This window comes from Sceloporus undulatus, chromosome 1 (assembly GCF_019175285.1).
Source record: "Sceloporus undulatus isolate JIND9_A2432 ecotype Alabama chromosome 1, SceUnd_v1.1, whole genome shotgun sequence".
In the NCBI taxonomy this organism is placed as follows: Eukaryota; Metazoa; Chordata; class Lepidosauria; order Squamata; family Phrynosomatidae; genus Sceloporus; species Sceloporus undulatus.
This window is the reverse complement of record NC_056522.1, coordinates 371,329,681-371,356,587: the sequence shown is the minus strand read 5'-3', so window position 1 is coordinate 371,356,587 and position 26,907 is coordinate 371,329,681. Positions and strand designations below refer to the sequence as shown.

The 26,907-nt window shown below is 40.8% G+C and overlaps 1 protein-coding gene across 1 annotated transcript in view; it reads left to right on the top strand.

Annotated features, from left to right (window-relative positions):
• The window catches only part of PRKCH (protein kinase C eta), a 160,743-nt gene that overhangs the window by 90,407 nt on the left and 43,429 nt on the right, over positions 1–26,907 (top strand). Inside the window, exons 6-10 of the mRNA XM_042447125.1 lie at positions 1,181–1,310; positions 3,968–4,095; positions 5,625–5,768; positions 8,891–9,064; positions 23,879–24,033. Of these exons, the coding sequence (XP_042303059.1) occupies positions 1,181–1,310; positions 3,968–4,095; positions 5,625–5,768; positions 8,891–9,064; positions 23,879–24,033 (731 nt within the window). The remainder of the gene's footprint in view (positions 1–1,180; positions 1,311–3,967; positions 4,096–5,624; positions 5,769–8,890; positions 9,065–23,878; positions 24,034–26,907) is intronic.

Here is a 26,907-nt window from a genome sequence, read left to right as displayed (position 1 = left end):
AAAATTCATACTCAGTTTGTTGGAGGAAATTGGCTTACATATTCTAAACTGCTTAGAGTGTTGAGTTCACTGATAAGTGGTATAGAAATGTACACACTAAATGCTATTGCTATGAAAAACACTCCAACTGGTTTGGCCCACTGTTCACTACCCTGCCAATAATATGGAAACAAACAGTGGTGCTTGGTGGCTTCCACATCAGTGAGGTGATACATCTCCTCTGGGTTTTAGGTCAGGTTTTAAAAGAGTTATCCAGTGTTCTAAACCCTGTCCCAAAACCAAATTCAGCAGCACCTTGGATAGCACCTTTAATTTCCTGGCAAAGACCCACAGAAACCACCAGTTGCCATGGGTAGATTTCAGGAATAACAGTCCTGAAATTAACTATTAGTCTTAGCTAGGGGGAAACTGCATGCTAGATGGATAGATTCTATTAGATAGGTCACGGGTATGAAGTTACAGGCCCTAAGCAGAGCAGTGGAGGACAAGGAGTCTTGGAGATGTCACATCCCTAGGGGTTGTCATGAGTTGGGATCAGCAACAACAGCTCAACTAGAACAGAGCCTCTGAACCAGTGGAGTTTACATTAGTGTTGACTTATCCAGCACTTGATTCAATGGTTCCACTGTACCAGTAGAATTCAGGTTGTAATGATCTAACTTAAAGGTGTATAATTAAGAGCTTTCCAAGCTGACCCAGGTGAGTACTGGGAGTGGGAACTGATTGGAACTCCAGGTGGGATACCACAGGCTTGGCCCTAGGACACAGAACAATGGATTCAAGCTACAGGAAAAGAGGTTCCACCAAAACATTTTAAAGAACCTTCTGATGCTAAGAGATGCTCAGCAGTGGAATATGCTGCCTTGGAGTGTGGCAGAGTCTCCTTTTTTGGAGGTTTTCAACAGAATTTGGATGGCCATCTGTTGGGAGTGCTTTGATGGTGTTTTCCTGCATGGCAGGGGTTTGGACTGGATGACCCTTGTGGTCTCTTCCAAGTCTATAATTCTATGAATGTTCTAATCTGCCCTGCAAAGGTGGCATCATTGTGAAAAAATCATGGGAGCTGAAGCTCTCCACTCATTTTCTTTTAATGGGAAGAATATAGTCTCTTCTTGCTTTTAAATTGATTTCTGACTCTCCAGGTGAACCTACTTTTCCTCTTTGTTATTTGTTTTCTCAGATTTCTGAGCAAAGATTTGGAATCAACATCCCGCACAAGTTCAGAATCCACAACTACAAGGTGCCAACTTTCTGCGATCACTGTGGTTCCTTGCTTTGGGGCATCATGCGACAAGGTCTCCAGTGTAAAAGTAAGTTGAGAAGGCGAGATAATGTCTCTCAGAGTTTATTCTGCAAATGTGGACACATTTCCTCCCCTTCTGATTTGTTTAAATATTTTGTTCTTCTATGCATGAAGGATGGTAGAGGTGGCAGCTTTTCGTTTCACCAAAAAGGGAGGAAATGCATGGCTTAAATTTACACATGCTAATTGATATGCAAAGGTGTAGATTTAGAAATTATTATTGGAATTTAAATATAACTACAATACTCCTTATCATGGTGTGGAAGACTGAGCTGTATACTATTTTTTCTATGCTTTTAATGTTTCATCTATACTGCAGAATTAATGCAGCTTGACACCACTTTAATTCCCATGGCTCAATGCTGTGGAATTCTGGTAGTTCTGTCAGCTATTTAGCCTTACAAACAACGAGCAGCAAGCTTACACTATAACAGTCTAGGAAAAAAGGGAGCAACAAGTAATCTATGTAATTGCTAAAGCACGTCTATTTTACAAGCTATATGTATCTAAATCCATAATGACATAGTATCAAAAGACATCAATAAACAACAGTGTCCATCTGAAGAATAGAGTGATAAAAGTCCATATAAACAACGTCTCTGGTGTTGGCAGTGAATATAATTCTACTGCTTCAACACCACAATATTGTCCAAAATCTAGGGAACAAACATTAATGGTACTTGGAGCAAAATAAGCCTGAAGTTGGAACTTGTAATTTTTACTGGTAGCAAGGTCCTTCGTCGATTGTATTCAGACGGCTACCTCTGGAGTACTATGCGGCCGTTTCGACTCACCACAAGTCTTCATCAGCATAAAAGAGGGGTTTTTTTGCCGGATTAATAATGTAAATAATGTGTTCCATTCTTCAATGACATTCACAACTTGGCTTAACAGATAAGAAGAATGCTGACCAGCATGTGGTGTTGCAGCAGTAGAATTATATTCACTGCCAACACCAGAGACGTTGTTTATATGGACTTTTATCACTCTATTCTTCAGATGGACACTGTTGTTTATTGATGTCTTTTGATACTCTGTCATTATGGATTTAGATGCATATAGCTTGTAAAATAGACGTGCTTTAGCAATTACATAGATCACTTGTTGCTCCCTTTTTTCCTAGACAGCTATTTAGCCTTCTCAGTCAGAGTGCTTTGGTGACCCACCAAACTACCAATCTCGAATGCCACAGCATGGAAGTTAAAGTGCTATCAAACTGCTTTATTTTTGCAGTGTAGCAGTAGCCTATCACAAATAAACAGTGATGCTCTATCCTAGTGGTTCCCAAACTTTGGTCCTCCAGATGTTTTGGATTTCAGGTTCCAGAATTCCTGACTGTTTGCCAAGCTAGCTGGTGCTTCTGGGTATTGTAGTCCAAAATACATGGGGACCCAAAGTTTGGGAATCACTATTTTTATCCCCCTCATTTTTGTCCCTGCAGTGACAATTATTAGGATGCGAACAATTGGAAGAGAAGGGGCTTTTCAGGCTGACAATTATGCTATGAAACGATATTCTCATATTTTAAGTAGAGGCTGGGTTGTCATCTCTCAAGGACATTGTAGTTGCATCCTACTTTTTAAAGCCTGTGTTCAATAGGGGTGTTGAGCAAGACTGATGAAAATTTACTTTTGATATGCTACCACTTATAGAAATCTCCAGTCAGCATGGCCACTGAAGAAGAAGTGGAACTGTTAGACTCTAAAAGTCTCCCTTTCATCTGTCTTCATCCACTGCCTGTTCATCTGCCAATGACAATTTTAATCTTATGTTTTAAACTACATGTGATTTTACTTGTGTTTCTTTTAATAGCATGAGCTATCTTGAGACCAAGTCTTAGATCTTTAGGGTATAAATAAACTACAGTGGGCCCTTGTTATCCACTGGAGTTTGGTTCTAGGACCCCCTGTGGATACCAAAATCCATGAATGTTCAAGTCTCATTAAATACAATGGCATAGTAAAATAATGTCCCTTACATAAAATGGCAAAATCAAGGTTTGGGATTTCTATGTTTGGTGGGGATTTCTAGCTTTTTTGAATATTTTCAAGCCATGGATGCTTGAATCCATGGACAGAGAATCCATGGATGCAGAGGACTAACTGTAATGGTTGGATGGGTGGGTGGGTGGGTGGGTGGACGGATGGATAGACGGACAGACAGAAACAGGAAGCAAACTGGCCACACTAACTGGGGGATTCTGGGACCTCTAGTCTCCTAGTTCTGGTCCCAGTTCTATTCTGTGAGCAAAAGGAAGGAAAGCAAGAATACTTGAGAATTCTCTTGTGCATCCACATGCAATAGCTTTGTGGAAGTGAAGGGAATCTCATTTTGCCACTATTTAAGAGTTGCCTCCCGACACAGAATTAAAAAGGAAGTAAAAATGTTTCCTTCTTGCTCCTTATACTGAAGTGTGTCTCGTTGTTTATTATTATTATTATTATTATTATTATTATTATTATTATTATTTGCTTTCAAGTTATTCCACACTTAATAGAGACCTTAAGGTGAACCTATCATGGGTTTTTCTTGGCATAATTAATTCAGAGGGGGGTTTACCTTTCTCTCAAATTAATTCTCTAGCAACCAGATTGAAATAAATTCTGTGTTCTTGCTGAGGCCTGCATTGGTCAGACTCTGTTCCCTGTCTCTCTATATTTTCAGTATGCAAAATGAATGTACATATCCGATGTGAAGCCAACGTAGCACCCAACTGTGGGGTGAACGCTGCGGAACTGGCCAAAACGTTAGCATGTATGGGGCTGCAACCGGGAAATATATCTCCAAATGGGGTAAGCTTCATTTTTTTCCTCATCTACTTTAATTTTCTTCTGCACTTTTCTTTTCTTTCCCTACTTCTCTACATCAGAGAACTCTAGAACTAAATTCTTTCCCCTCAAAATACTAAAGTTTGGACTAAATGTCATGATGCACAGAAGCACAAAGACCAAACTGTAGCCAAACTTCCACTCTCTAAACCAGAGGAGGGCAAGATGGAGGGCAAAGTCTATAAGCATCCAAATTTGTTTTTGCACATCCCCATGAATCTCCTCCATGTGTCCCCCGCAAAGACCTGGAGGGAGATTTCCCATCCGTTGAAGCCTCCAGGGGGTAGCAATGCTCTTTTAAAATAGAACCAAATATCCATCACACCTGGTTGCCATAAAAAAGAAGTTTTATAAATCAGAAAGTGGAGTTTCTGACATGACATGATTGGGGTTTTAGGATCGGTGGGTCTGGGAAGAGACAGTTAGTCCCTGAAATTTTTGCACTTCTGCTTTAAACTATAAAATGAGGATGGCCTGTGGGGCACATGATGCTCCAGACATTTCTCTGAGATCCCTGGGATCCCCCCCCCCCATTTTGCTACCATCACTACCATGAAATACAACAGGACAGTGGTGGTGGTAAAAAAATAATAACAATGAACTACTGCTTTTCCTTTAGATTTGCTGATGTGTCACTGAAACTGTATTTATTATTTGGGGGGGGGGGGGGGGATCAAATCATATGCTGCTTATATCCAGAAAGGCCAAAGCAGTGTATATGTGTAAAATTCTAAAATATGTGATTAAACAGAATACAAGATCTAAATTATTTTTCAGACCCAAGAGATAGAGGTCAGTTTAATTAACTGATTAATTGTTGAGCTTAACTGCTATCAAGTTGGCTTCGACTTACAGTGACCCCATGAATGAGAGACCTCCGAGTCGCCCTGTAATAAACAGCCCTGCTCAGATCTTGCATGCTCAGGCCTGTTGCTTCCTTGGTTGTGTCTATCCATCTGGAATGTGGTCTTCCTCTTTTCATACTGCCTTCTACCTTACCAAGCATCATTCTCTTTTTTATGGAGTTATGTCTTCTCCTGATATATCCAAAGTGCAACAGTTTCAGTTTAGTCATCTTGGATTCTGGGGATTGTTCAGGCTTGATTTGCTCGAAGACCCATTTATTTGTCTTTTTGGCAGTCCACAGTATTGATTAATTAGGGGAGATTAATTAGCAGAGGCTTGCTCAAACAAAAAGATTAAACATGCATAAAAATAATGTCAAAGATCTGATGAAAGAGCATGACACATCATAGAAACAACTACAGTCAATGCCCTGTGAAATGTGTCACCTTAGAGAACAAAATGGGTCAGTACGGGAAAAGATGGTATAGCAGCAAATGTAGCCGAAACTGTCCCCTTAACCTGAGCCACATTAGAAAAAGACATGTGCAGTCTTTTTTTGGCAGGAGTGGTGGCAATGGGAATGGTTTCTTATGCATCCAGGCAGGGTGGATCTGTGCCATACCTGACCTCTTCTTTCTCCTTCCCAGAAACTGGTCTCCAGGTCAACACTGAAGCGCCAGAAAAAAGAGAGCATGAAAGATAGTAATGATGTACCTGAAGTTTCAGCAAGCAGGCTCAAGATTGAGGACTTAACATTTATCAGAGTGCTGGGGAAAGGGAGTTTTGGAAAGGTAAGGGTTACTGGGGATATTTGAGGCCTGTGGGCACTTCAGCCACCAACTATGAAACTGATTCAATTCAACTGCCTTTCATTTCAACAGGTTTTGGATGGGAGAAAGGAGAAGCATCCACTTTCTCAGGTATCATGGTAGGCTACTGTAAAGGACAGTAGACTTGTGGCAGCTCCTCTGTCTGCACCCCCCCCCCAAATCTTAAGGTCCTCCCCTCCAGAACCAGGTCCAAAACACTGGGATTTTCTGTACCAAAATTTCAGCCCTGGTTAGCACTTGAATGGGAGACTGCTAACAAATATCAGGTGCTGTAGGTTATATTTCAGAGGAAGGAACTGGCAAAAACATCTCTGAGACATCCTTGCCTAAGAAAACCCTACGAAATTCATGGGTTCACAATAAATCAACAAGCAACTTGAAGGCGTGTGCGTGCGCACACACACACACAACTAAATACACTGTCCTTTTGCACAAGATTTCATTCCTGCTTTCCCTGCCCATTGCCTGCCTTCTTGGGAGACAGAAATGGAAAGAGGGAAAGGGTTGTTTGTTCTGAAAAGCAGGATAAATAGAAAATGGACAACACCTAGCAAAACCCATGGGTCAAAACAGGGAGATACATCTCAAGAAGTTGAAAGACACTTAATAGCTAAAAAGTTCACCACATCTTGGCTTATAGATACTGATGGCCTCTTTCGTGGGTCTGTAAAGAACAATATAAAAATACAAAGGACAGCACTTGAATGCACACATATAAAGATCATAATATGTAAAATTATTTTAATGCTTGCTTTATTTCCTTTAATACTTGCACGCTCCCATGTAGTGTTAGTTAAAGCAAACATCTGCAGACCTTTCTAATCATCAGGACTTTGATATCGTGTAATAGTGTTTGAAAGAGAATGAAGATTTTATAGGAGAACATCTATTATGTCAGAACATTCTAAGATCTTAGGTGCTTCTGCACTGTAGAAATAATGCAGTTTGACACTACTTTCACTGCAGTGCCTCTACCCTACAGAATCTTGGGATCTGTAGTTTTGTGAGGCACCAACACTCTTTGCTAGAGAAGGCTAAAGACTTTGCAAAACTACAAATTCCACAATTCCACATGATGGAGCTACAGCATTTAAAGTGCTGCCAAACTGCATTATTTCTACTGTGTAGATGCACCTCTTGTCTTAATGTGGGAATATATAACTCCCCTGCTCCACAGGCTGCCAGTCTTTTTCCAGGCACATTTCAAATGATGATGACGATTATGACGACAACGACGATGATTTCCTACCCAGCTCTCCTCATCAATTGAGGCAGAGAACAACAACAAATCAACAACGAACAACATCAGTTAAAACACATTAATTCAAACATGCAACAGTTTAAAAGGACAAATAAGACACACATTTTAAAATAGTCCACATTTAAAATTCAAGATCTAAATTCACAATTTAAAAATCATCTGGATAAGCCTGCCAGAAGAGACTGGTCTACAGTGCTGTTTTAAACTTGGACAGCGTATTCAACTGTCAGATCTCTTCCAAGCAGGTCATTCCATGGTCTAGGGCTGGCTGAAGAAAGTCTTCTGGCTGACAGTTGCCTGTCTGACTAGAGTAAATGTCCTCCAGTGGACCTGAGTATATGGGGAGGATTATATGGGAAGTAGCGATCCTGTAGATAACCTGGACCCAAACCATGTAGGGCTTTAAAGGTAATAACGAACACTTTGTACCACAATGTTAGGATCTATAAAGCCCTATACAGCTTAGGTCCAGGCTATCTGATAGATTATATCTCCTGATGTGAGCCTGCCTGGCTCTGAAATCTGCAAGAGAAGCCTCCTCTCAGCTCCACCACTGGCACAGGTATGGTTAGGGGAAGCACAAGAAAGGGCTGCCCTGGGCTTTGTGATTCCTTCCCTATGGAGGCTAGAATGCCCCCTCAACTGCCCCTTCTGGTAGCAGGCGTGATTCAGACAGGCATTTAACAAAGGGCTGTAAGGACTGTGTTGTTTTAAATTACATTGAGTAACTTCCAAAATGTTTAGGGGATATGTTTTCAGTATGGTTAGTTTTGATTTTGATGTTGACATTTTGTATGTTTTTAACTCTCTCTTTTTTAAATGTGTAAGCTGTACTAAATCCCAGTCCTGGAAGAAAAGGTGGAATAGAAATAAACTTAACAACAACAACATAAAATTGTTTGCTTTCCCTTCAAGGTTTCCTCTGGCCAGTAGATGATATCAGAGCCATCCGAACCAGTGTTTTTGGACACTTTTGCTTTTGAGTGAATAAGTATAGGCTTCATGCAAAAGGCTATACTTATTAACATAAAAGCAAAGGTCTGCAAAAACACTGACTCAGATTTTCTCAGTCTGTTTGAGGCAGGGCAGGAAAAAGTGTTTCTGTCCTAGGGATGTAAATATCCTGTTATTTTGCCCTCACATGTGAGGATGAATAATTTCCATCCTTTTCCTTGCTGTGAGAGAACATGAAAATTTCTACACAGTTCTAACCTGACATTTACACATTTCAAAGTGTTTTGGAAAGTTATTCTGTGCAGAAATACACATGGGGCTTTTTGAAAAATATGTTTTCATGCAAAACATGCTGTTTCCAGATACCCAACAATCTTGCATGAAAAATGGTCCCCCCCGGCAAAACCCAGCAATCTTTCACACACAAAATTTTTTAGTAATCTGGAAACATTGGTTTTTGTACAAACATAATGTTTTTGCACAAATCAGCAAAATCTAGAAATCTTGCACAGACAAAAAAGTAAATATCTGGGAACATTTTTTGGCATGAAAAAACATGGGTTTTGCACAGAACCCTACATGTATTTCTGCATACCATAATGTCCTGAAATGCTTTGGGATCCATGAATATTGGCTGAAAACTGAACATGATTCTTGCCATTGTGTTCATCTTGCTGCCTAGGTTCCCTTTGTCATGAATCCCATTTTTTCATTCAGAAAATGAGTAACAGTGAATATTCTTTCCATTTTTATTCTACTGCTTTCTTTCACCCTGTGAATCATTTCATAAATGTTACCACTCCACCCTCCCCTGTGTCACCATTAAAAAAATCACACACTAAAAAGTCTTGCTTCTTGACTTGTTTAGGTAATGTTGGCTAAAACGAAAGAGACGGGATATCTCTATGCCATCAAAGTGCTGAAGAAAGATGTGATTCTGCAAGATGATGATGTAGAATGCACTCAGACTGAGAAGCGGATCCTGACCTTGGCAAGGAACCATCCATTTCTCACCCAGCTTTTCTGCTGCTTCCAGACACCTGTAAGTATTGTAAACATTGAAGCATCAACACTTTGTTGTTGTTGTGTGCCTTCAAGTTGTTTCTGACTTATGGCAACCCTAAGGCGACCCTATCATGGGGTTTTCTTGGCAAGAGTTGTTCAGAGGAGGTTTGCCATTGCCTTCCACTGAGGCTGAGAGCATGTGACTTGCCCAAAGTCACCCAGTGGGTTCATGGCCGAGCTGGGAATCGAACCTTGATCTCCAGAATTGCAGTCCAAGACTCAAACTACAACACCACACTGGCCCTTCAGCACTACCCTTCCAAAAATAATAAAGATACTTGTTTTTCCCTTTCTTCTAAAACAAGTATATAGTAAACTGAGAGTTTGGAAATAGAATTCAGAGATGTAACCTTGTTAGTCTGGAACATCTGTATGCAAAGCGATCTGGTAGCACCTTTGAGACTAATTGTGCGAAAGAAGTTGTAACACAAGCTTTTGTAGATTTGGGTCCAAAACACACTGCAAAAATAATCCAGTTTGACACCTGTTTAACTGCCCTTGCTCAGTGCTAGGGAATCCTGGGAATTGAAGTTTATTGTGACCTTGGTCTACTTCCTTCATGCGTCTGAGGAAGTAGACCAAGTATAGAAAAGCTTATGCTACAACCTCTTTCACACAGTTAGTCTCAAAGGTGCTACCAGATCCCTTTGTATACTGAGAGTTTGCATACTGAGAATTTCATGCATATATGCATGAAGGAAGTAGACCAAGTTTACAAAAGCTTGTGTTACAATTTCTTTCACACAATTTCTTTCTCAAAGGTGTTATGAGATCAATACACTGATGATAAATCCTCAGAGACAATTACAGCCAGCCCTCCTTATCCACTATTTTTTTATCCATGGATTCAAGCATCCATGGCTTGAAAGTACTTTAAAAATATAGGCAAACTTTGATTTTGCCCTTTTATATAAGGGACACCATTTTACTATGCCATTATATTTAATCGGACTAGAGCATCTATGGATTTTGGTATCCGTGGGGGTCCTCGATCCAACCCCAGCAGATGCTAAGGGCTCATTGTAGTTCGCTAACAGTAGACTATTAGCCAAATCATTAATTTGTAGACAATCCTTCTGAAATACCAGAAATGGCCAAATGACCAAGTCACAAGAAACATGAATCATGCAAAAATAATGTTGTTGGTGTTGAAATTGTTGAAATTGACATTGAATCTGGGGTAACAAATTAATTTTCATCACATTATTTCAAAGCTCCGAGTATGTCTTCCAGAACATTACTGGTGTTCTAGTTGCCAACTTGATAGGAAAGACATAACAATTACTCATTGGTTCCTGGAATTAAATATTCCATGTAGTCAAAATGTCAGAATAATTCCTGGAATGAGGCAGAGTTTTCCTCTATATGGCATAATACATTGATTTTCATCTCTTCTAGAAGAACAGAATCCTAGATGCCTAGGGCCTGTATAGGCCAGGTAGTCCTGCTTCCTGTTCAGTGCAAAAAATAAAAATAAAAATTTAGACTTAAAAGTTGGCTGTTAATTCAGGGACTACTTGAGTATTTTTTCCTTTCCTTTCCAACTTTTTCCTCTTTCTGTCTGTTCAGAGCTGGAACCGGCTGCAATTGTATGTTTTAAGATTTCATTTGGTACTGAAAACTGACATATCTCACTGCTATAAGATAAGTTTTCTTGATGTTAAATAAGTGCAGCAGATAATCTACAGCAAAGGAAAGTATTGCAGGACTTTCACTGATGGATTCTAGCAATTCCTTGCCACAAGTGATACAATCAAGCCTCTGAAAATGGATCCTACTCAGTCTAGTCCAGGGCCTACACTGCCAAACCACAAGTCTGGATAATGAATCTCTGGGGCGGAGGTACATCTCCCCTACTTGCAGAAAGTGGACAATGGATCTCTGAGATTAGTGAAACACAACCAAACAAATGAAACTACACATGTGTGACAAATCATAATAGAGGTGACAATAGCACAGTACAAGCAAGTTACTAAAAGGAAAGGTTTACTCTACTGATCTATTCCCAGCCATCTATCTGTTCCCAGTCTTAAAATGCCAACCTAAACGAAATAACCTAGCACAATTTAACACTAAAATGACATTTGAAACCTTCCTTTCCCCCAGTACTGACCTGCAGACATGCTAGCTGAGAGATTCTGAAAACTATAGCCTGCAACAAGTAGCTTTTCCAGGCTGTGGTTAGTGTAAAAAACAATGAACATCCTTCACATAATGCATAGGTAAAATTAGAGAGCTCTCTACCACAGGAAGTAAAACGATTTCCAGCTTAGATGACTTTAAAGGGGGATTGCATACATTCATGGAGTATATTATTTCCAGTATTAGAGGTGGGATACCACTCAGTATCAATAGCATGGGAATAGGAGGGAGGCTGTTCTTTTACTCAAGTTTGGCCTATGGGCCTCTCAGTTGGCCAGTGTGAAAACAGAGTGCTGGAGTCGATAAGCTCTTGATCTGATTCAGCATAGGTATTCTTAAGTACTTATGTAAGAAATGTATGTGGAGTTGTCCATGGTTATAAAGCATTCTTAGTCTTCTTCTGATTTCTTGACTGCAGTCCCCACTCTGATCGATATTTGATCCAAGGTACAGGAACTCTTTTACTATTTTGATATCCTTATTGTCTAGGTTGAATTTGTGTAGCTCCTCCATGGTCATTATTTTTGTGTTCTTTATGTTCAGCCGTAAGCCAGCGTTTGCACTTTCTTCCTTGATCTTCCTTAATAGCTGTTCCAGGTCTGTGGTGTTTTCTGCTAGGAGTATGGTATCATCTGAATAGCTTAGATTATTAATACTCTTTCCAGCTTCACTCCTCCTCCTTCTGTGTCCAAGTCTGCTCTTCATATAATATTTTCAGCATACAGGTTGAACAGGCAGGGTGAAAAGATGCAGACTTACTTGAGCCCTTTTCCAACTGGGAACTATTCTGTTTCTCCATATTCTGTTTGTTTACTAGGCTGCTAGGCTAAAATGCCTTTACTAGGCTACACAAAGGGTGCAAAATGCATTACACTACCTTCCAAAGCTCTATGGCGTCTAGTTCAGGCAATGACATTAAAAATCATACTAGAGAAGAAAACTGATGGTTTCAGATACCACATAAAATCAGACAATAAAAATTACTAATAAAGTTTTGATAGAACATGGTAGAACCAAGAACACAAAGAGGCAGCAACCAGACAAACAGAACATGTGCTTTATGCCCCACAAAAGGGTGGAGTTAATCAATACAGTGGTCTCACGGCTAACCCCAGAGTTTACTGGGGTTAGGTTTGAAGGACCTCCATTGTGGAAAACTGCAAATAAAAAAAAAATACTGTTCTTTTTACCTGAGAAAACACCCCTTTACGAATCTGCTAGTCCTCCAGTGCAGCTCGGTGGTCAGCATCTGCAAGAAGTTGATCATAGAATTATCTTGGAGGACCTACAAATGCCTAGAGAAGTGTTTTCTCTAGGATCTTCTAGGTTCTCTAGCACAACTCTGTGGCCAACTTCTGGCAGAGTTGTACTGGAGGATCTAGAGATTCACAGAGAGAAGATATTAATCAGAACTGCAAAAAAGTCAAAGCTGCAGCTGTGGAGGGCCAACTGTATTTGGTTTTTAACTGGCACCCATTCATGTGACAAGAGCATGGCTGTGGTTTTCTGGTTTTAAAGAGGATGACCACAGGATGGCAGGCGTTGCAAGTGGGAAACTAAATGCCAATGTCACGTGGCCCTTTCTTCATCCTGGGAAAGGTTAACTGAGGAAACTCAGCAGCTGCTGCCTCATTGGACTTTGTTACCACCAGAGTTCCTGCCAACAGACAGGAGACTGAGCCTCCTAGCTTGCTTGCTTTATATTATTTCTCAGATGCTTCAGTACGGCATGGATTGCTTACCAGTTTCTCAGGGACACTATTCAATATTTGTGTCCACAAAACAAGAGAGGTCAAAAAGATCCCGTCATCCTGGATTTCCCTCCTTTCTGACCATCCTTAGCTCCACAGTGTCCCTGATTATTATTTTTTAATTATGTTTTGCATTCTGTGCAGCCAGCCAGCCAGAAAGAGGAAACTGCAATGATGGTTCCTTATGACACGATTTCTTTTAACCTTGCTTTCAAAAGTGTGAGGTTATTTTTTTTTTAAATATCATACAGATCATTTTCTGCTTCACATAACTAGCTGTGGAATTATGAGCTCTGACTGTTGTTCTTGCCTCCAAGCCGGAAGCCAGAAAAACCAGGGACATTGGCTTCTATTGTTGTTCTCTGTTTAATTATAATATTATTATTGGATCATTTCTCCTCCAAATTTACATGTCTGTACTTGCACCCTTGTGCCTTTCCCATCCCCCCCCCATTAAATACTGTTGTGAGTTGGGCCCCTGACACTAGACAGATGGGTTTTGCAATCCTCATTGCCTAGTAAAGGTATCTTAACCTAATCGCTAAGTAACTATGGACAAACACCAAGAGCTCTCCAGCAGTATGGACAAGACAATTTGTATTAGTGACATTGCAGGATATAAAGTGGCTTACAATTTTTAAGAAAACCACCAATACTATTAAATAGCAATAGCTAGTACATTTATATGCCACTTATCAGTGAACTAAGCACTTCCTAAGCGGTTTACAATGTGTGAACAAATAGCCCTCAACAAGCTGGGTACTCATTTTATTAGCCCTAGAGCAGTGGTTCCCAACCTGGGGGTCGGGACCCCTTTGGGGGTTGAATTACAATTTCCCAGGGGTCGCCAGGGACCCCCCTTAGAGCACCACTTCCCAAACAAAGGGCTCCCAAGCTAGGCCCATTAGAGCAGCAGCCACCTCCAGGCCCCTCCTCAGTTGCTTAGCATCTGCCCACAGAGTCCCCTTTCCTGCCTCTCTCAGTCAGGAACTTAGAGCTCTGCAAAAAGGAAGAGAGACAGCACAGCCAAAGAGTTTCAGTTTCACTTTGAACCACTACCCCTCAGCCCTTCTATGATGGGGCTTCATGCCCAAGGCTCAAGGCATACCTATCCTGGGGCTTTCTGGACAGGTTTCTTCAGAGGAGGCTGGCCATTGCCATCCTCTGAGGCTGAGAGAGTGTGACTTCATGCCCAAGGCTCAAGGCATACCTATCCTGGGGCTTTCTGGACAGGTATCTTCAGAGGGGGCTGGCAATTGCCATCCTCTGTGGCTGAGAGAGTGTGGCTTCATGCCCAAGGCTCAAGGCATACCTATCCTGGGGCTTTCTGGACAGGTTTCTTCAGAGGAGCTTTGCCTTTGCCATCCTCTGAGGCTTTTTTTGTGATTAATCACTATGCTTTACTTATGTTCAATGAAAATACGATTCATAACAGTAGCAAAATTAAAGTTATGAAGTAGGAACGAAAATAATTTTATGGTGGGGGTCACCACAACAGGAGGAACTGTATTAAAGGGTCGCGGCATTAGAAAGGTTGGGAACCACTGCCCTAGAGGGATGCAAGGCTGAGTGGATCTTGGAGTCCCTAGAATCGAACTCACAACCTTGTGGCTGCAGAACAGGCACTTAACCACTGCGCCACCAGGGCTCCTTAAAATCATACAAAATCATACAAAAGTGGGCATTACATTATATTAAAACACATTTTGTACAGATTGTACACTTCTTATAGCTGTGAGGATAGACAGGGGGAGGGCAGACAGATTGTTATGCTTGCACAGGTTGATTTTCTTTGTTTACTTCTGTACTTTATAACCCTTGGAGTCTATTTTTCATTGCTTCACCCTGGGGGGGATGTACCCCAGCCCAGGGGTATTGAAATACCAGTCAGGGATAGTCTGGATAGAATTAGTTTAGGGGCCCATTTCTACCATTAGCTGTGAGGGGAGGTGGATCCTATCAGCAAAGTGATTATATAATGTGGCTACAAAAAAGAAGCAATCTTTTAGCCTCTGAAAATGCAGAAACATGTAATCAAAGCAGTAGGGGATTAAACTTCGTGGATTTTGGTCATTTCCCTGCCTCTTCTCTTCATTAGTTTAATAAAAATCAAACACTCCCCATCATATACATCCATGTTATTACATAATTATACATTCATGACATATTACTTGGTAAACAGCAGGAACCGGAATCTTGTTGCAGTGTTCAGTTATGAAATCATCCACATTACAGAACATAAGGAAGACCTGTGCAATGACAGTGAAGAAAAAAGAAGGGAGGTCCAGGGCAGAAGGTGGTTGACAGGTTTCAATAGGGGTTGAGCACAGACATGCAGCATTCAACTATTAGAATGCCAACAGGTTGAAATCTTGACTATGATGAGAAGGGCCCATTGGTAGTCCCTTGGAACCACCGGGTTATCATAATCAAAATGTAATCCTATTAACATTCAAGGTTGATTTCTAGTAGTGACCACAACTCTGAGTCAAGTGTATATACTCCTGACTGTCATCCTGGTAACTCTTAAGAGCAGGTCAGGCTGTTTTAGGTCACCAGGGAGCCCTAGTGGCGCAGTGGTTAAATGCTGGTATTGCAACCATAACATTGTGAGTTTGATCCCACAAGGCTCAACCTTCCATCCTTTCCGTAGGTCAGCTTGCTGGGGGCAATTGGCTAACACATTGTGTTAGTTCACTATGAAGTAGTATAGAAATGCAAAATGCTATTGCTGTTGCTGAAGGCCTACCTGGTCCAACATTTTTTCATCCAGAGGTTAATTGGTTGCCTGTAGGACTCTCAACAGCCAGACATAAATGCAGTTGCACCTTCCCTGGCAATTGATACTACAGAAACATAATGCCTGTGATACTGAGAGTAAGAAATAGCTATCCTGATTAGTAAACCCCTAATTGGCCAAAGCTGGCAGCTACCAATGCATCTTGTAGCTGTGAGTTCCACTACGAGTTGTGTAAAGAAGTGCTTCCTTTTATCTGTCCTGAATTTCCCACCTTTCTGTTTCAGTGTATGATCCCAGGTTATGAGAGAAGGAGAAACTTTTCTATCTACTTTCTCTGCACCATGCGTCATTTTATGTTGCTGTGTGCCTTCAAGTCATTTCTGATTTATGGCAACCCTATCATGCGATTTTCTTAACAAGTTTCTTCAGAGCGGGTTTGCCATTGCCATCCTATGAGGCTGAGAGAGTGTGTCTTCTCCAAGGTCATCCAGTGGGTTTAGATGGCTGAGCCATCTAAATGCTCAAGCCACTATACCTTTCCTTTTTAAATAAGCCAAACAGTCCCACCTAACACAACCTTTTCTTTTGACACAGTTACTTCAGTGTCTTGATTTTGTTCCTCCTTTTCTCTGTGCTTTCCAGCTGTGCAATATCATTTTTAGGTGTAGTGACTAGAACTCTATACATGGTTCCAGTGACCCTAACTGCCACACAATTATAAGCATTGTCATTGTTTTCCTTCATCATCTCAGACCTTACCAAGAAGTGCAATATTACAATAAAATATGTTTTTGCAGCCTAGATTAACTGAAATAATTTGGAAGTCTTGAGCTATATTCAAATTTCAGTACCATTAAGAGAGATCCAGTGTGGCGTAGTGGTTTGAGTGTTGGACTATGATTCTGGAAACCAGAGTTTGATTCCAGGCTTAGCCATGAAACCACTGGGTGGCCTTGGGGAAGTCACACTCTCTCAGCATAAGAAGGCAATGGAAAAACCTCCTCTGAACAGATCTTGCCAAGAAAACCCCATGATAGGTTTGCCTTAGTGTTGCCATAAGTCGGAAGCAACTTGAAGTCACACAACACACATACACCATTAAAAAATTCTTATGTATGTATATCTGTGCCATCGAGTCACCTGTGACTTACGGTGACTCCATGAATTTCATAGGGTTTTCTTAGGCAAGGAATACTCAGAGGTGGTGCAGGAACAGCTTGGATAGGCTTGGTTTGTTATACTGTTTCATTCTCTTGTTAAAAGGCTACCTTTACTTTGTCTTCTGTTTGGCAAAAGGAGAAAAAGGGGAAGAGAAAGAAAGCTGTGGCAACATGCCATCAAAGAGGACATACAGATCTTGACATCTATCAACCTCCTATGAGCCACATACGTTGTTCTTGTCTGGCCCGTTTCCTTCTTCATTTACAGTAATGTTTTTGTACTAGGGATTTAGTTTGTCTTGCTTTTAATCCAGAATATTGTGCAATTTTTTTCTTGTTCCGTCCCCCATGCTTGCATGATCATTTGACATCATGGCTTCCTCTTCGCCCATTTTTCTTTACCACTTAGTACTGCCAGCCTCTGAAACTCACAATATATTCCCTGTAGTAAAACATTCAAAATACCATGCAAGGAACAACCTAGAAAAGATAAACTGTTTCTGGTATGAATCTCACATATCCAACCACAGTACAGAACAAGAGTGCGCATATTTGGTGAGGAGGTTATGACTGGATTTATTCTACCACCCTTTTATTATTTTGGAATAGCTCTACAAATAAGACAAGTGAAAGGAGGACAGTTGGACTGAGGCCACCTAATACAGCTGGTGACTAGGGATTTGAACCTTGAACTCCCCAATTTTAGTCCAGAACTCTAACTGCTACACCATTCTGGAATAAAGAACTATTCAGGGCAATAAAAGTGGCAATGTAAGGGTAAATCTACACTGTAGGAATAATGCAGTTTGATACCACTTTAAGTGCTGAAGCTCCATCCTATGGAATTATGGAATTTGAAGTTTTACAAAGTCTAAAGCTGCCTCTGCCAAAGAGTACTGGCACAAAACTACAAATCCCAGAATTCTGTAGGATGGAGCAATGGCAGAAGTCATCCTCAGGCCCACTAATAACAACAATAAAAAAATTTATTTATATCCCGCCTCTCTGTGCAACACAACCAGGGTGGCTTACATATTAAAACAGTACACTCCCGTCCCAATATCCCCCATAAAATACAACTAAACAGTACACAATTTAAAATATACCTTAAAATAATAAGCAAATTGAACAGTGGCTGTAGCAGAGCTCAGGGGATAGAACAGGTTTGGATTTTGGGTGGTCAGTATCTATTCAGGAAATGCAACCATGAGAGCTATACATTTGTGTTGTGTGCCTTCAAGTTGTTTCCAACTTATGGAGACCCTGTGGTTTTCTTGGCAAGATTTGTTTCAAGGAGGTTTGCCATTGCCTTCTTCTGAGGTTGAAGATACCCAGTGGGTATCATGGCCGAGCGGCGAATCGAAACCTGGTCTCCAGAGTCATAGTCCAATGTTCAAATCACTATACCATACTGGCTTGGCTATGGAACCCCACTTTGTGACCTTGGACAAATCACACTCTCTCAGCCTCACAGGAGGACCTGTCTTCCCACCTTCTCAGCTGCTTTTAAAATGTCCTAGTTTTTATCTCCTCCTTTCATTTTTTCCCTTTGTTTTCAGCTCACTTCAATTACTGCAAACTGAATTCAAAGTGCAAAAGTTGTTCATACTCAGTTTACTCAGCAGGGAGGAAAAGACAGGAGGAGGTGGGATCTTACCCTTCCCAGTAGGCTCAAGCAAAAGCAAACTGCTGTAACATCTCTTGCCTTGTGTTTTCTTCTTCATTAATAACTTTTTACCATCTTGACCATATGTTCTCATTTCCATCTGTGAAATGATGGACAGTACTGAACTGATTTGTTTATAACAGATTGTCCAGATGCTCACATGTCTGGATTCACCTTGAACATGCCGCTATGTCATGGTGGCGATGAATGCCTACCTACACAATTGTTCCTCCATTTCGGATTGTTTCATTCTCAGATGTAGCACAGGTTTTAAAAATCCCAGTCTTATCTTGCTAGACTCTTCGCAGAAAGAGATACAAAGACAGCTAGGAAATAATTTGTTATCTCTTGGCCAGTGCCTAAATATATGAAGAGGGAGGTCTGGTAGCATATGATGAGCATGTAGCTTAGTTAATCTACAACCCCTCTCAAAAACTGGGAGCTAGGAGTAATATTCTCTGCTGGCTTCAAATGTGCTGTTTTGCCTTCTGGCTCAAAAGCCTAAAAATAAATCCCAGACGTTTGCCAAGAGGATGTATTCTCATTGCAGCCACGAGGTTCACTTTTATCACAAATATGTGCATACAGCAGCTATGTGATTTCATTGCTTTCCATACAACTGACTTTTAGAAGTGTGTGTGTTGTGTACCTTCAATTCATTTTTGACATTTGGTGACCCTAAGGCCATGAACCTATCATGGGGTTTTCTTGGAAAGACTTGTTCAGAGGAGGTTTGCCATTGCCATCCCCTGAAGCTGGGAGAGTGTGACTTGCCCAGGATCACCCAGTGAGTTTCATGGCTGAGCTGAGAAAAGAACCCTGATCTCCAGAGATGTAGAACTTTATCGCACCCATTTTTTCCAGTGTTAAGGGTACGGGAAGAGGATGCTTATGTGTGCGCATGCGCGTGCGACTGGCCAGAAATGGATTTTACCACACATCAAAGCGTCCCCCGAAAGGCCCCGTTCCATTCCGTTCTGCCAAGCCGTCCTTCTTCACTGCTGAGGCATGTGAAATGTTCTGGTCGGAAATCTTCCAACCGAGCAAAATAGCGCCTGTCAGCACTGAAGGAGGACGGCTTGGCACAACAGAACGGAACAGGGCCTTTTGGGGGATGCTTTGACATGCGGTAAAATCCGTTTCTGGCCAGTCGCACACGCATATGAGCATCCTCTTTCCGTACCCTTAACGCTGAAAAAAATGGGTGCAATAAAATCCGTAGTCCAACGCTCAAACCACTATACCATGCTGGCTCTCAGTTTTTGAATCAGTGGGCATTGCGTTAACTATTGACTTCATAGGTTTTCAGTAGCCCTGGAAATCAATGAGGATTGCTGCCAACCCTGCAAGCCCTGGTTCTTCCATTTTCCTAGAAGGGAAATTAAAATGCAGCATATAGATTATGCTGATGTTTTACATTTATTTTGTGTGTCAAGCTCAGATCAGAAAAACGAACCTTCACTCTCTTGGCTGCTACATGTTGGGGATTACATTTAACAAACATGAAATTGAAGAGAAAAATAAGAACCCGCAGCCTAGCTTCCATGTCAGAGCTTGCAATTTGACATTGTTTTAAGTGCCATGGCTCAGTGTAATGGAATTCTGAGATTTGTAGTTTTGTGAGATATTTAGCCTTCTCTGTCAGAGAGCTCTGGTGCCACAACAAACTACAAATCCCAGGAGTCCATAGGATGGGGCCAGGACAGTTAAAGCAGTGTCACACTGCATGAATTCCACTATGAGCCAGCGTGGCCTACCAGAGTTTGAGTGTGGGACTGTGACCCAGGAGACCAGCACAACAATTATATTAGCACAACAATACCCTCAATACAAGGCACTGCTGCAGATTGATCTTACAAGTGCACATTAGCACAATAATACCCTCAGTACATGCAAATTGATTGCACAAGTGCACATTAAGACAGCAACACCATCAGTACATCACCACAACACTCAATAGGATGTGCGGGCACTGCTGCCCATATCTGCCCGATGTGGGTGCCAATTGTGCAAATCGGTCATCTGGGAAGCCAATACCGCTGTAGTCCTGGCTGGTATGGAGCAAAGATTTCCCAGAAAACCTGATGATATGGGTTGGATTGTATGGGAGTAGGCGATCCTGTAGGTAACCTGGACTCAAAGCATGTAGGTCTTTCAAGGTAATGACCAACAGTCCAGGCAAGCTGGTGAGTGGGGGCATGTTCTCCAGTTTGCCCCCTCCAAAGGCATCTTTGCCACCTGAACTTGGACAGTGGCCAGGTGATATACCCATGCCCTGCCAGGACAGTGTGTTGGAAGCACAGAGACTTTGTCGATCAGAACAAAGTGCAGGTCTAGCCTGGAAATGTTTGTTTGTTTAATTTTATCTCATCATTCTCCCAGTACAGGGATTGAAGGCATCTAATAACAAATTTCAAAACAATACAAATTGAAAACAATACAGAAGCATGAAAAAGCATGTGTGTGTGTATATATACACACTTTTTCATGCTTTTGTATTTCAGTCATCCCTTGGCATTCACAGTCTTGCTGTTTGCGTCCCTCAGTCTTTTGTGAATGGCAACCGCCAAGGGACAAAATGGGGCTTGAATACTTGCGATCTTTCATTTTCATGGAGAGGGGTCCAGAATGGATCCACTGCGAAAACAGAGGGGCAACTGTATTTTCAATTTGTAACACACACACACACACACACACACACACACACATCCAAATAATTTATAAAGTTAAAAGCATTAAACATTTAACATATTAAAATGTATTAAAAACTCTATTGCTGTTGTTATTTTGTATGCCTTCAATTTGGTTCAGGATTATGGTGACCCAAAGGCAAACCTATTGCGGGGTTTTCTATAAAACTCTATACAAACCATTTAATCTGAGTCACACAGCACACAAACTGTGTCAGTTTGAAGAAGCCTAATGGCAGTAAAATGTTTTTATCTGCTGCCAAAAGGAGATCTGGGATGCGGCCATCATGGCCTCTCTTGGGAGGGAATTCCAAAGTCTGGGAGCATCCACCAAGAAGGCCCTCTCCCTTGTTCCCATCAAATGAATCAGAGAAAGTGGTGAGAAATTCAATTAAACTATTAAAGGTACAGGAGGTCTCTCTCCCTGGCAGTCCTAGAAGTCACTGCTTTGCTTTTCCAAAACGACTACATCTGTTGTGCAGTAAACCTTGTTCTTCTCTATAAACCCAGCAAATCCTGAATCAAGAGCTGAAAGAGGCATTTAAATATGTTTGTCAGCCAGACCCCAAGGCTCTCTTTCATAGCCATCGAGATTTTGAAAACTGGTTCATGAAAACTTCAGTTAGCCCTAGATGTGGCAAAAGACTTTTCATTACTTTTACTGCAACTGATAAATGCAGTTGGCAATACTGATCATGCCAGCTATGCTATTTATATGTGTAGCATGCCTTCCTCAACACTCAAGGTGGCTAACAATAATATGCATTAAACAAGGGGTGGGATATTTGTTTGTTTGTTTACTTAATGTATATGCCACATTTCCCCCAAAGTGGGACCCAAGGCAGTTTCCAAAAAATCATGGAAATCATAAAACCCCCAGATTTATTGAACTGTAGTTCCTTGCTGGTGGCTAAATCGGTTAGGGCTGTTGTGAGTTGCTATCCAACAGTGTCTGAAAGGATGCATTAAAGTAACAAAAACATGTGCATTTGTTGTGTGCCTTCAAGTCATTTCCAACTTAGGGTGACCCTAAGGCAAACCTATCATGAGCTTTCTTGATAAGCTTCTTCAGAGGTGTTGCCATTGCTGTTGCCGTCCCCTGCAGCTGAGACAGTGTGATTTGCCCAAGGTTACCCAGTGGGTTTACATGGCTGAGCCTGAATTTGAACCCTGGCCTCCAGAGTCATACTCAAATACCCAAGCTACTATACAGTGGTCCCTTGTTATCCATTGGCTTTTGGTTCCAGAACCCCCCTGGATACCAAAATCCATGGATGTTCAAATCCCACTAAATAAATTGCATATTAAAATGGTTTCCTTTATATAAAATGGTTTTGGAATTTATATATATAGTTTAATATTTCCAAGCTGTGGATGCTTGAGTCTGTGGCTAAAGAATTCATGGATATGGAGGGCTAACTGTACCATGCTGGCTCTCAAAGGTACAATTAATCAATACCCATCTACTAGGAAAACATTGAGTTTTAAAAAATGCACCAAAATAAAGCATGAATCATGGCCAAGCGGCAAATCGAACCATGATCTCCAGAGTCATAGTTCAATGTTCAAATCACAAATAATTGCAACACACAACACACCCTAATTATTATTACTATTATTATTTGGTATGATGCACAAAGCATTAATTTAGTCTGCAATATGTCCTCATTGACCATGGTTTCCAAAAGAAAATGTGCTTATGTTGTTGATTTATAAGAACATCCTAATGCACTCCGTATATATTATCAACAGTCCAATATGAACATATGCATGGCTGCTATTAAATGCAAAACTGCTGACTACATGTGCCCTACATGGACACTTAATGATTCTGTGTTTTCATATACATGCTTCAGGTAAAATATGCATACTACATACCTGGAAAAAAAGAGAACCAAAAACCTTCACAATGGCAGTCCACACAAATAAGTATTTCAAAAGGCATTCTCAAATCAATCAATTACGTAGTACTAATGTAAGATCATCCATTTCTACAAAAGAAACCAGCTTTTAAAAGCCGACAAGCAGATTTATTTAGGTTTTTTGTTATTATTATTTTGGGTAGGCCTGAAAGGGGTGGCCTGTTCAGCCCCTTAGTTTCCCTAAAAGGGGGAGTGAACTAAATCACATGGTTAGTTTGAATGAGAGAGAGAGAGAGAGAGAGAGAGAGAGAGAAGTTTTCATGCAAGAAATCCCTATCTATCTAAGGAGGGAAAAGAGAATGCAAAAATCTTCTAACAAGTATTCCTTGCCTAAAAAAACCATTTGTAAAATTAATGGAATCATGTAAGCTGACAGGTAATTTGAAGATACACGTGCGCGTGCGCACGCACACACGCACACAGGACCTAGGGTTGAAACCATACAAGCATGGTAAGTATTATTTGGCCAGAAGTCAGAAATAGTAGTTTTGGGGACTATATCTCCCAGAATCCCCCAGCCATCCTGGCCATAGGAGATTCTGGAATCTGTAATATAAAGAGCTCTGCATTTGACCGACAGCAGTCAAAGCTATAGGACAGAAAGCCGAGATGTATATTGCTATTTTTTTTCTTATTATTTCATTTTAAAGAGAGTGAAGTTGAAAGTTTGATTTGGGGCAAGAACTGCACATAATTAATGGGCCTCCCTTGCTGAATTAGGACCGCCTCTTCTTTGTCATGGAATTTGTAAACGGAGGGGACTTGATGTTCCACATCCAGAAGTCCCGACGCTTTGATGAAGCCCGAGCCCGATTCTACGCTGCAGAAATAATTTCAGCCCTCATGTTTCTCCATGAAAATGGCATCATTTACAGGTAAGCAAAAATGTGTTGCTTGAACAGGGATTCAAACCCTGATTGTTCAGAAAATAGGATGGCATGGACATCCTGACTTTAGTATTCAGTGTTATACCTTGACACTTCAGGATCATCATGTCTTGTTCCATCAAAGCTAAACTTCCAAGTCATAACCGTCATCTGATTTCTTGACTGCAGTCTCCATCTGATTAATGACTGAGCCAAGGTATGGAAGATCTTGAACTATTTAAGCCTCTTTATGATTTGCTTTAAAGTTATGTAAATCATATTTGGTCATTATTTTTGTTTTCTTAATGTTCAGCTGTAAACCTGCCTTTGCATTTTCTTCCTTGACTTTCTTAAGTAATTGTTATGAGTCTTTGTTGTTTTCTGCTAGCAGTATGGTGTCATCTGCATCTCTTAGATTGGTGATGTCCCTTCCTTCAATTTTTTCACACTTCCTCCCTCCTGAATCTTAACCTGCTTTACATATGATAATTTTAATTTACAGTTGCCATGTTGGGGGGCATTCAAGAGACAGAATGGTATGTGTGGGAGAGAGTGAGTGTGAATTGATCAAAGGGAAGAGTGAGAACAAGGGAATATATGACAAGTCGGCAAAGTGCTGCCCATGGGCCACATGTGACACCCCTCAAGCCATCTTTGTGGCTCCAAATGATTCTCCAGGGGTCAACAATGCTCGATGGAGCATTTTCACCTTGTTTTTGACCTCTCCAGGCCAATTTAGCCCTAGGAGAGGCTTCATGCTTGCAGTACTGTGGCATGTAGCTATGTCCATGCAGCTATGACCTGGTGCATTTGGCCCAACCCCATTTGGACAGAAAATGTTGACTTTGGAAATTACTACAGGTTGAATCTCCCTTATCTGAAATGCTTGGGACCAAAAGTGTTTCAGAATTTGGATTTTTTTTTAAATTATGGAATATATATAATCTTGGAGATGGGACCCAAGTGTAAGCATGAAATTCATTTTATGTTTCTTATACCTTACCTGAAGGTAGTTTTATACAATATTTAAAAAATAATTTTGTGCATGATACAAAGTTTGTGTACACTGAACTATCAGAAAGCAAAGGTGTCACTAGATCAGCCATCCATGTGGACAATTTTGGATTTTGGAATATTTCAGTTTTCAGATGTTCAGATAAGCTGGTGGTCCATATCAGTCCCTACGCTTAGACTAAGAAGAAGACTAGGAATGGGAAGGGCAGCTAGGAATGAGCTAGACAAGATCTTAAAGAGTAAAGACATATAACTGAGCACTAAAAACAAATTCAACCAAGTCATAGTATCTCCCATCATCATGCATGGATGTGACAACTGGACAGTGAAGAAAATAGGAAAAGAATTAGCTCATTCAAGATGTTGTGCTGGAGAGGAATACTGAGGATACCATGCATGGCCAAGAAGACAAACAAATGGGTCCTTGATCAGATCAAACCCAAACTCTCCCTGGATCTTGGCGATGATAAAACTGAGTTATACTTGGAGTACATTATGAGAAGGCATATCTCACTGGAAAAGACAATAATGCCAGGAAAGGTAAAGGGTAGTAGAAAGAGAGGAAGACCAGACACTAGATGAATGGACTCAAGCAAGGAATTCATAGGTATGAATCTACAGGACTTGAGCATAGCAGTGGAAAACAAGAGGTCTTGGAGATGTCTCATCCATGGGGTCACCATGAGTTGGGGCCGATTCAAGGGCAGTTAACAACAGCAATGTGGCACTGGCCAGTGCATCTCAAATACCAGTGAAACCAGCTGTTTCAAGCACAGGCTCCAGAATTTTGCTGTTAACACATGAGTAAGTTTCTCTACAGAAGTAGTTAGACATTTTTGTCTGGTGTAGAATGTCTACATTCATTTAAAGCTTGCAGAATTAGAGTTGTGCATGCAGATCTGTCGTGCCCTGTGTATTGTGCATGGAAATGCCGGTTGTACATGATGCATGTGCCTTTGGTTGTGCATTCAGTTTCATAATGGTCTCAACCCTCTAACAAAGTGGCACTACAGAATACATGTGTAACTCTGTGAACATAAAACTTAAGCTCCATATCCTTGACATAGGGCCTCAGTCAAGTTTTCTCAGAGTCAGCTATCAAGGCAGAATGGCATTTTTGTATCTAACAAAAAGCCAGGAGGGAGAAATTGTTTTTGATTATTACTGGCCTCCAGCTGTCACCTTTTGACAGTTGTGCTTATCAAATCTGTTGTGTTGATGACAGTCCTCAGAGTGTGTTTGCTTCTGCAAATGAGAAGTGAAGAAGGGAGGTCCTTCTAGCTCCCTCCTGCCATGGCTGGCTATAAATTGAATTTGCAGCACTCAGAGAGTGTGGGTGGGAGTTAAATTCATAGTGGAAGGGGGAGTACTCCGTTATCTTACTCTATAAATAATGTATGCTTTTTATGTATCACCGTGTCATCACCAGATCCACTAAAGCTCAGAGCTTCTTCTTCTTCTTTTTTATTGATAGTGAAATATAAACAACAATTACATAGGAAATAGAGGAAGTAAAACGAGGTGTTATATATACAACGTATATAAAGAAAAGGGGCAAAAGAAAAAAATGAATGAAAAGATTTGGATTGCTTATTATTATTATTATTTATTTATTTATTTATTTATTTATTTGCTGTCCGCTCTTTTCCCAGAACTGGGACTCAGAGCGGCTTCACAACATTAAAAAACTGTACAATTAAAAACATAGGAAAAAGTACATTAAAAAGGAATTAGATGATCGCTGGCCTACAGCTGACACCTGCTGATACTAATGAGTATTAAATTGCTTGAAACCCAGATATGAAGAACCCCTGCAACTTGAATCAATGGAGCTTGCATAAGGGTCAATTTACCATGTCACCAGTGGGT